Source organism: Benincasa hispida, chromosome 5 (genome assembly GCF_027475165.1).
Source record: "Benincasa hispida cultivar pf3 chromosome 5, pf3_genome.v1.1, whole genome shotgun sequence".
Lineage (NCBI taxonomy): Eukaryota > Viridiplantae > Streptophyta > Magnoliopsida > Cucurbitales > Cucurbitaceae > Benincasa > Benincasa hispida.
The window spans coordinates 46,859,540-46,870,218 of record NC_143482.1 but is presented as its reverse complement, the minus strand read 5'-3'; the positions used below and the strand labels follow the sequence as shown (position 1 = coordinate 46,870,218).

Sequence of the window (10,679 nt, the reverse complement as noted above, 5' to 3'; positions counted from 1 at the left end):
GAATTGCTCTTTCTTAACACAAATGAACAATTACAATTGATTAAGTCGTTATAGATTCTTATTAATTGAGTCATTTAGGTTTATTAATTGGTTAATCAAGAAATTTGGATTATGCATATTGGGATTGGTGTCCTGATTCTTCCGGAGTCTCGTTATTTTGTAAAGATACACATTGTTTAATGAATAAAATAAGTGGGATACCTGATCCTGGTGACACTACGGATACGACCCGTTTTATAGAAGTTTGCAAGTGTTGTAAACTACTACAGATGGTAGATCCTGACCATTCATGTAGAGACGTGCGAGCGGGGGTGTCCTATACAAAGAGTTTATATAAGACCTGGACCATGAGATGACTAGACTCTATATATAACGCCGTTGATACTAGAGACTTACATCTCATCTAAACGACCATAGGTGACACAACCTCAATCCTGAGTGTTTTGGAAACTCCTGCCTTTGAGGGCGATCCTTTGATTAGTATGGGTGAGAGTGGCCAGATTGCCAACTTAACATGCTTACCTTTTTGAGGACTTGTCTCATCTGGGAGCTGGGAACTCAATCCACAAGATGGAATTCACTCCTTTCCCGAAGTAGGGATAAGTAGAGAGATTGCTCCTTTAAGGGCTAATTCCGGGGATTGAACATAGTGGCCATAGCTTCTCTTTGGAAGAGAAAACTCAGTCATAGTAGGACTATGACTTATGTTCATTAGAGGGATCAGTAGTACTTAAGGAGACAGATGTAACTACAGGGGCATAACAGTTATTGGCCTAGCTATACTTACGAGCGGTCTGTGAAGGGTTGTCGCACTACTGATTGGTTAAGATGGACACATAATATATCTGTGGTAAGGAGAGTTCAACTATCGGTCTTTAGTGGAGTGCCTGACAATTAACGGATGATGGATCCCGTGACTAAAGATTTTAGTCAGTTATTCACGTACCGTTGGAGCTTCGAGCTACAGGTCCATGAGGTCCCCTTGGTAGCTCAATGGATTCAGTTGAGGATCAGTTCTTGGTGTTGATTTGAAATGTTCAAATTAACAAGAGGTATTTTGATTATATATGATATAATCGGTATAATGTATGAGATACATCTAGTGGAGGATTGATGTAAATGAGATTTACATTAAGTACCATGGAATAGAAAAAGAACTATGGTTTATATGTCTCATGAGATGAAATATTAAAACTATAGGTTATAAATATAGTATGATAAGTTGGTTATCATTTATATATATAATAATATTAATTATTGGACAATTAATTCTTTTTCTTTAATAACCAATTGAGTGGGTGGTTATTGGATTCATGGTAACTGTGAGTTTAAAAGAAAAATGGTTTTCCTAATTTTAGAATTTTTACAAACGTTCAAGTTTTCGTAAAAAGTTTTGAGATCTCTCTCTCGGCGAAAAAGGGATCTCACGGTAGTCCTCAAGTAAATACGGATTTACTAAACGACGGCTGGGCAAGCTAAACGATCATGTAGTGGCGAGCTAAACGATCGTGCAGTATTTACTAAACGATCGCATAGTTTTGCTAGAAGACCGTTTGCCCAAAGTAAACGACCGTGTAGAGTCTGTAGGCGACAGGCTGAGCTAAACAATGAGCTAAACGATCGCATAGCTTTTGCTAGACGATCGCTTAGCTTTATCTAAGTGATTGGGCATCGACCTATGCAATAGGTCTCTGCCATCTCCCACTTGCCCAGTCGTGTACACGAACGGTGTTTCCTCCTTCGTCTGCCTCATACCAAGTCCGAACAGAGCCCACCCTCCTGATTCTCACACCAAAAATACCAAGATCGTCTTGTTGGTGGTGTTAGACTCAACTCGACATCGTCGAGGTTCTGTGGAGACCGTTCGTGGTGCTGTGGAGGCCGTTCGTGTTGTTGAGGAGTTCGTGACTGAGGCGATCGTTGAAGATGAGCGCAAAGTGTTCGTGCTGTGTTCATTGCTGTGTTGCGGTCATATAGATCGAGTGTTCGAGGTTGCTGTTGTTCGAGCGATCGTGCGCAAAGGAGCGTGGAGACACATCTTCAAATGTGCGTAGAGTTTTTCTCTTTGCGCATTTGTATTTTTCATGCTGTAATTTTTGTATGAATCGCATAACCATTTGCTTGAAGTCGACTGTAAATGTATTGTTCATTCATGATTGTGATTTGGAATAATCATTCTTTCGCTGCTCATGGAAATCTCGAATTCGATTTCCTTCAATGCATTCCTATGCTTTTAGGGTGTATAGACTAAGTGAATAACTAGCAAGAATCTTGATTTTGTTAAATGCCTACGATTACCAAGAAAAATTAAGAGAAAACCTAACTATACTAGATCAATAAAAGAAAATCGAGTTTTCATTTTTTTTCAATTACGCATTTACATTCCCTTCTTTACATTCTTGCATGATCTTGTCATTTTCTTTATAAAACACCCCTCCTAGTTACCACTTGAATTCGAAATTAGGTTAAACAATCATTAGATTCTCTATGGACGATTCATTTCTTGTCATCTATACTATGTGTTAGTGTAGGTTGTTAGATTGGAGTTACAAATTTATTTGGTCATTGGAAGTGTGATAATGACATGCATTTCCGGGTCGATCAAATTTGCACCCTTGTCGGGGAATTTTGGCAACCGTTTAACCAATTTGAGTTCGAATTTGTATGTGTCTTTTCTTGTATCTAACTCGTTCGTTTTGAGGTCTTAGATTTCACTTTTTGCAGGGAATTATAAGAAAAGGATGAAGGTACAACAAAAGGAGTACGGAAAATCCAAGGAGAAAACAAATTTCTTTAATTGAATTAGTTTGAGGAGAAGGAATAGTAAAAAGAAGAGGATTAAGAGAGTTTAAATTTAGAAAAAAAAAAAGAGAGATGAGAGAAGAAGTTAGAGAGAAGATCCTAAGGGAGTTAGCCGAACCGAATTTAACCCAACAACCCCTTTGCATAGTTCATCCAGTGATTACCACCTCTTTTGAACTTAAGTTAGCGCTAATCCATTTATTACCTATCTTCAAGGGAAACCTCGGTGAAATTACTCTCAAGCATATTAAGGATTTCCACCTAGTATGCGATGGGATACGTCCTCACGGAGTTACCCAAGAGCAACTAAATCTTAGAGTCTTTCCCTTTTCTTTAAAGAATGTGGCTAAAGATTGGTTGTACCACTTGCCTGTCGGTTCGATAACTACTTGGAATGGTCTTAAAAAGAAGTTTATGGAGAAATTTTTCCTGGCTTCTAGAGTCTAATCGATTAGGAAGGAAATTTATGAGATCAAGCAATTTATTGGAGAAACCTTATATGAGTATTAGGAATGCTACAATCAACTTTGTGTGAGTTTCCCACATCACCAAATTTTTAACCTTGAGTTGATTCAATACTTTTATTTAGGTTTAATTTCTTCTAACATGAGCAATATCGATGCGGCGGCTGGAGGTGCATTAGCCGACTAAACACCATCGAAGGCGAGCCAACTCATTTCCACCATGTTAGAAAATTTCCAATAATTTAGCTCGAGGCCCACCAAACTCAACCCTTCTGAAACACAAGAGGTAAAGGAATTACGTTCTCAAATTACTAATCTCACTACTCTTGTGCATCAAATGGCTTAAGCACAGTTGAAAACTCAAGCTCTAGTGAAAGAAGTCAACTTTCTTGGAGGGCAAAGACGAGAACCTTATAGCAACACTTATGATGAGGGGTGGCGAGATCATCCAAATCTTCGATGGGGAAGACAAGGTGATCAACAAGGGAGTTCATCTAATTCTAGTACACCACTAGAAGATATAGTGAAGTTATTGGCAACTACCATGTTAACATTTCAAAAATATGTAAGTACCTTCCAACAAGAGTAAAAAAAGTCATAAGATGAGAATGTTCTTTTCCAAAAAGAGACAATACAAGGTATACTACATTTAACTAATCAAATCTTCGAGTTGGCCACCACACGGTATGTAAACTTGATATTAAATGTGGTAAGCTCTCTGAACAACCTGAACACTCTTTTAAGAATGTAAGTGCTCTTACTTTAGCTAATGTCTCTACTTCTCTTGAATCTTCTAGTTTTGTGAATACTGAATCTTTTGAATCTCTTGATTGTCCTAAATCTTTTAAATTTGAATCCTCGGAATATGTTAGATCCTCAATCTTTAAACTCTTTCATACTAAAATTCATGAAAACTAAATCTGTGTATTCAATCTTTGAAAAATAATTTAATCAACTATTTGATTTTGGTGAATATAAATAATAGACCCTAGGCATGTAGGAGCTGTAAGAAGTTAATAATGATTCTTTAGAAAAACCTGATTAAACCTGATTCTATTAAACTTCTAGAATCAAACTAAAACTAAACTGAAAAATAGTCATAAGTTGGCATTTTGTTTTTAAATCTAACTTTTTAACCCATCAATTATTTGGCAGTGTCATAAATACCCATCTCTCTCTCTAAATATAATTTCACCTCCATCTAATGACATATTGACATCTACAAAAGCTCATTCCCAATTAATTCCTTTAATAAAAGTAAAGGTTTCAATAATCCTTACTTTTGTGAGATTTCTAACTCCACATCTCAATATAGACTAATGATAATTTATATACTTTTTTTTAAGATCTAAAGTTTAAATCTCTATATGCCTTACTTATTGTCCTAAGAATTAAACCATTTTCAAAACAATAAATTTTGGATAAAAATAGTTTTTCTAATAAATTTTGGATAAAAATAGTTTTTCTTTAATGAAAAGGAAAAGAATAAATTGAAGTAATCTTAGTTAATTCCCATTATCTTACTCCATTGTACATCCTTTCTTGGTATTGAATTAAATATAAAGATGGGATGCAAGAGAAGCAATTGGTAGGATCTAGTTCATAAACTTTTAAGCTTCCTCCACTTCAAAATTCACCACTAAATTTTCCTATGTATATATAAAATACACTACTTAGAAATTGGTAACATTTAGTATACACAAGATTTGTATTCATTCCTCTCAAAGGTATGGTTTTTTATTATATTTCTATTAATTAGTCTTACCAACTCGAACATAATTTAATTGGTAAAAGCTTGAATGTTCATCTCTAGATGTTGATAACTCTCTCTATATATACATAGACTAAATTATAAAAATATTCATTAACTTTGCTTTATATTTAAAAAATACACTACTTGCTCTTTTAAAACTACAATATTACAATTGACTTTTTCGAAACATTTCAAAAATCACTCTTAAAAAGTAAAACTCTGTTAGAGTTCTAGACGAAAATTGGAATTTGAAATGGAGTGACAATGATCTAAAACATACATTTAGATCATCTCTAAAGCAGCAGGTTGAAGGTATTAAGACAAATCATGGTCAAACAATGGAAGCCTCATCCCTAAGGTTGAGTGAACACTCTCAAAGAACTAACTTTCTATTTCAAAATGATATTAAAAAAATTTCCTATTTCAACTTTAAAATGGCTATTTATATTCTAACAAGGAAATAAGACAATAACTAAATATTCTAAAATACTAATTAAAGACTAATTAATCTAAATTAACACCCAAGCAAATATTTAATCGAATATACTAATTATCTATAAATTTTTCCTATAAGAAAGAAAAATTCACTTTATCACCTTAAACTCGAGAACAAATTCTTATTTTTAAATCTGTGTGAATGATTGACAAAAATTATGTAACTAAACAACAATAAGAGAGTATGTGTTGATCTATACGAGCCATAAATTTGGATTTTGTACTATTCATTGATTTTGATCAAAAAATATTTATCTCCTCCTCCGAGTTAGATATTCAAATCTATCACTTATTTACTTTTTCATAACATAGTTAACAAAAAATTAGTTAATTTTTGAAATTAGCCATTTTAAGTTTTTATCTTGTCCCAGTTTTAGTTCTAACCAGAATATTACATTTTCAGAATATGTCATCAATTTCATCAATATTTCAATACATCTATAGATTTGATGTTGATATAATAGGAGAATAAAAATCAAATCTCTCTGAAATTAAAAAATAAGCAACAAAATGAAATGTGATAAATGGCTAGAAATATCTATCAATTATTTATTCTTCTTATAAATTTTTTTAGGAATATCTATCGATTATTGATATTTTCAATATCTCTATCGATGTTTTGTAAAATTAAGGTAGTGGCATTTTTGTCGACATCAACTTCTTAAATTTGAGTTTTACTAAAAAGAAGATAATTGTTTTAAATAGTAAAACTGTTGAAAATATTTTCAAATATATCAAAATGTCACTATCTATCTGTGATAGACAGTGATAGATCACTGATAGATGATAGTAGTCTATCAATATCTATCTTTGTTTATCATTAATAAACAATAACATTTTACTATATTTGAAATATTTTCAATAGTTTTCTTTATTTTAGAACATCCTAAAAAATGCATGTATATAATAATAATAATAAAATTTTGGCCACATCAACAACTTAAAACTTAAAATGTATAAGATCATTATATCTTAGAAACGTTAGCTTAAGAATAATAATAACAAATCTCTAGTCAACTTTATATAGCAGAAAGTTAACAGATTAACTAAGAGAGTTGTAGGACTATAGATTATCTTAAACTTAAAAAATTAATATTCCATTTAGTAATTGTTTTATTTATTTATTTTTTTTAAAAACTAAATCTATGGACACTACTCCCACCTCCAAATTTCTTCCTTTGTTATGAACAAAAAAAAAAAAAGTAGAGTTCAAAAGGTTGTTTTTATTTTTAGAATTTGATTAAAAATTCAACCATTGTACTTAAAAAAGATGCAAATCATGGTAAGAAATGTAAATGAAATAGGCTTATTTTTTTATAAAAAAAGAAAAAATCAAATGAGGTCTAAAATGTCGAAGTGTATTTATATTTTTTAGAGAAATTTTCAAAAATAGAAAAATAAAAGAAACTATTTATATAAAATAGAAAAATTTTAATCTTTTTTGATAGAGATTGATAGAGATAATATCTTTTAGTAATAGAAATGGATAGAAGTCAGTATTTTTTTTTACTATTTCTGTAAATAATTTGACATTTCTTCCCAATATGAAAATTTTCTCATTTTTTGCGTTTAATTTTCCTTTCATCTTTGTCATGTCATTAATTAATTGTTTCATTGTCACTTAAATACTGCAATTGGGGACCATTTTGTCTTTACACTTGGTTGTAAGCTTATATCGTCCATTCAATTGAACAAAAAGATCAAACTTCGAATCCTTACCTCTAATAGCAAAAAAACAAAAACAAAAAAACAAAAAAAAAAAAAGAAAAAAGAAAAAAAAACAAAAACGGAAAAAAATTCCACGTGTCGAATTAAAATAATCAATGATTTACTATTTTAAAAACCAAAAATAATTTATTTATTAAGATTTGTTATAAAAAAATATTCATCATTTAAAATCATTACAAAAGGGCTACCTTTTAACACACTTTAAATGAACAACTTTGAAAGGCTTTTGTACAGAAGTGATTTAAATTATATAAAATTAAATTTTATTCTAGAGCTATCAAAAGGCCAAAATACTTGGAAAAAATTTTAGCTACAACCTAAGTTACACATAATTTTTTTCAAACTTTTAAAATTTTTTTTATTATATACATGAAAATATGGATCAATTAAAGAGGAAAAAAAAGAAAGAAACAAACTGAAATTTCACAAAAATATTTTTGTCACACAGTTGTCCAATCTCTAGTCATGTGACTCATTTTTTTGTTCTCATATTTAGATATTTTCAATTTTTTTATTATTTGATTGCAGTAACACTACGAAAAGATAGATGCAGCTCAAAATATATTCAAATATTACTGGTATCTTTCCTATTATAAATTGAATGAAGGGCAGAGTACTCTTATCATAGAGCAACTCGTGGCATAGATAACAAATAACATAGAAAAAAATGCAAAAGCTTTTGCTACTATTTTTCCTTCTCATTTTTCTCTGTTTCTGTTCCCAAACACAAAGCTCAAGTGTCCTCCATGATGATTCCCAAGGGAGCAAATCACACATTGTGCTTGTCCATGGCGCCTGCCTCGGCGCCTGGTCTTGGTACAAAGTCACAACCTTGTTGCAAACGGCTGGTCACAATGTCACTGCACTCGACATGGCTGCCTCGGGGATCAACCCGACACAAGCCGAGTCATTGACATCGCTTACCGAGTACTACCAGCCATTGTTGAGCTTCATGGAAGCCCTGGCACCTGACGAGAAGATCGTTCTCGTCGGACACAGCCTAGGCGGCCTCGGGATCTCGATGGCCATGGAGAGATTCCCTGAGAAAATCTCTGTTGCCATTTTTGTGAGTGCAGCCATGCCTGGTCCAATCTTGGGCCTTTCTTCCATAGAGGAACAGGTTTAACATCTAATCCAATTCCTTCAAAATATTTCACCATATATATATATATATATATATATATATATAGAAGTACTAAAGTTTTGTTTTTCCTTTTGGTAACAAAAATTAGAAGAAAATACTTGAAATGTACAGTGCCTTCTACACAGAGGAGAAATCCAAAGCTTCTAATCCAGATCTTTTCCTATTTTCCCAAGAAGATTTAGAAACAAAGCTTTTCCCATTATCTCCACCTGAGGTTTGTAAATATCCTTTCTTTTACTCAAAGATAAGTTTATATATGTGAAGAAGGAATATGGAGTGAGAAATTGATCATCTCTTAATTAGTGTTAGATTTTAGAATATATATATATATATATATATATATATATATCTAAGGGGTTCTTATCTTATTAGGTAACATTCAATTTCATCTTTACTCTATTAAGATTCTCAATAAGTTGTACATTAAAAAAAAAAAAATAGAGAGTAAAAATAGGATAATAGAAAGTTTCTAGATTTTTTATTTTATTTTATTAAAGAAAAAGGAATACTTTATTTCTTGTTAATCTTTCTTCCTACTTTAGTAATCTTTTTTTTCCCTTGTACTTTGAAATTTTAAACTAGCAATCAATCTCGGGTATATTTATATCCGGTATGCAATATGAATATAAATACCTTGTTTTGTAATTTTTCAAATTCACTGAATTAAATGAATTTAGTGAAGATTTGTTTAGCAAATATATTTTTGAATTTTATGATCTAAACAATGAAAATTTTGAAAAGAATGCATATTTATATTTTTTTAAGGTATCCATACTTTTTTATTTGAAATTTTAAAGTGAAAATTATATTAAAAAATAAGAAGCTTTGATAAATATAGTGTTTTATAATGTATAGTCATTTTATTTTTGTTATAATTAAATATCATATAAATAATATGATATGGTCAAATAAAAATTCTACATAATTTATAACATAAAACACAGTAACAATAATCCAGATTTGATCTAAATTTTATTTAGTAATTATAATTTTTTATAGTTTATAAATATATTATCAAACATCGTGGTTGACTTGATAATAAATAGGGAATATGGTCTAGATAAAGACTTAAGAGATCATTAGTTTAATATGTGGTAGCTCTTAATTATCATGTTTTCATTTTAGTAGTAAAAAATGACAAACCTCCAAACTTTTATTAGTTAACGTCTTTTTGGAAAAAATCTGAAAAAAAAAATTTAATTTTTATGTGTTTCAAAATCTAAATTTCTATTAAATATTATTTAAAAATAAAAGACATCAGACGGTTCCATTTCTCAAAATCTAGAAATAAGAATCAGATGACAAGAAATGATAATGTCACTAAAATGGCCCCTAAATTACAATTTGGCAAAAAAATATCGACACGTCACTCAGAAATGTCATATATATATATATATATATATAGTGTAGTAACTATGTATGTATGTTTGGTAATTATATAGGATTTGACATTGGCAACAACATTGGTGAGGCCTCAAGCAATGTTTGGTTTGTTGGAGTCAATGAAGGAGCTACAACTAAGCCAAGAGAAATATGGGTCAGTGAAAAGGGCTTTCATTATATCAGAGAAGGACCAAATGACCACAAAGATCATGGTGTGGGCAATGCTTATCTTCAATAAGCCTGATCGTGTGGCTGAGGTTAAAGGATCAGATCATATGGTCATGACTTCAAAACCTCTTGAACTTACTCAACAACTCTCCACCATAGCTCAAGACTTTTCTTCTTCTTCCACTTATATTAATATGTAATATGTAATTGTAGTCTATGAGATCTCTTTTATCTCAACTAATTAATATTAGCAAATAAAGTAAAAAGCATTATGTTTTACATCCCATAATAATAATTCACACTATTATCAAGAGAAGAAAAAAAATTAATATTAGAAAGACATGAGAATGAGAAAGTGAAAATTGAGATTGAGAGTTAACAAAGAGTTGTGTGTTTATAATATTAAGTTTTTAGCTCAATCAATTATTAGATTTTTTTTTAAATTTCCAAATAAATTCTAAGTTATAACTATTAATTACATAAAGTATGACCAATTACTACATCAATGTCCTCAAATGGTAAACAGTAAGCCTCCATTTGGTAACTGTTTAGGCCTTGTTTGATTAACTATTTGTTTTTATGTATTTGATTTTTTGAAATTTGTGTTTTGTATTCTTACTCATGACGTATGGTGCATTGTCTTATTTCTAAAATCACATGACATTCTATGACTAGGCTTTTAGACACATATTCTTGTTGGGCTGACCACTCTTCACAAGGCCCAAATATTCAAGATCAACGC

The 10,679-nt window shown here is 31.0% G+C and overlaps 1 protein-coding gene across 1 annotated transcript; it reads left to right on the top strand.

The window, feature by feature from the left end:
• The first annotated feature begins 7,681 nt into the window (after positions 1-7,681).
• On the top strand, positions 7,682-10,216 carry LOC120077547 (methyl jasmonate esterase 1-like). Its single transcript, XM_039031470.2, has 3 exons — positions 7,682-8,362; positions 8,475-8,600; positions 9,829-10,216. The coding sequence occupies exons 1-3, from the start codon at positions 7,910-7,912 to the stop codon at positions 10,135-10,137; spliced, it is 888 nt and encodes a 295-aa protein (XP_038887398.1). The 5' UTR covers positions 7,682-7,909; the 3' UTR covers positions 10,138-10,216.
• Positions 10,217-10,679: the final 463 nt, after the last annotated feature.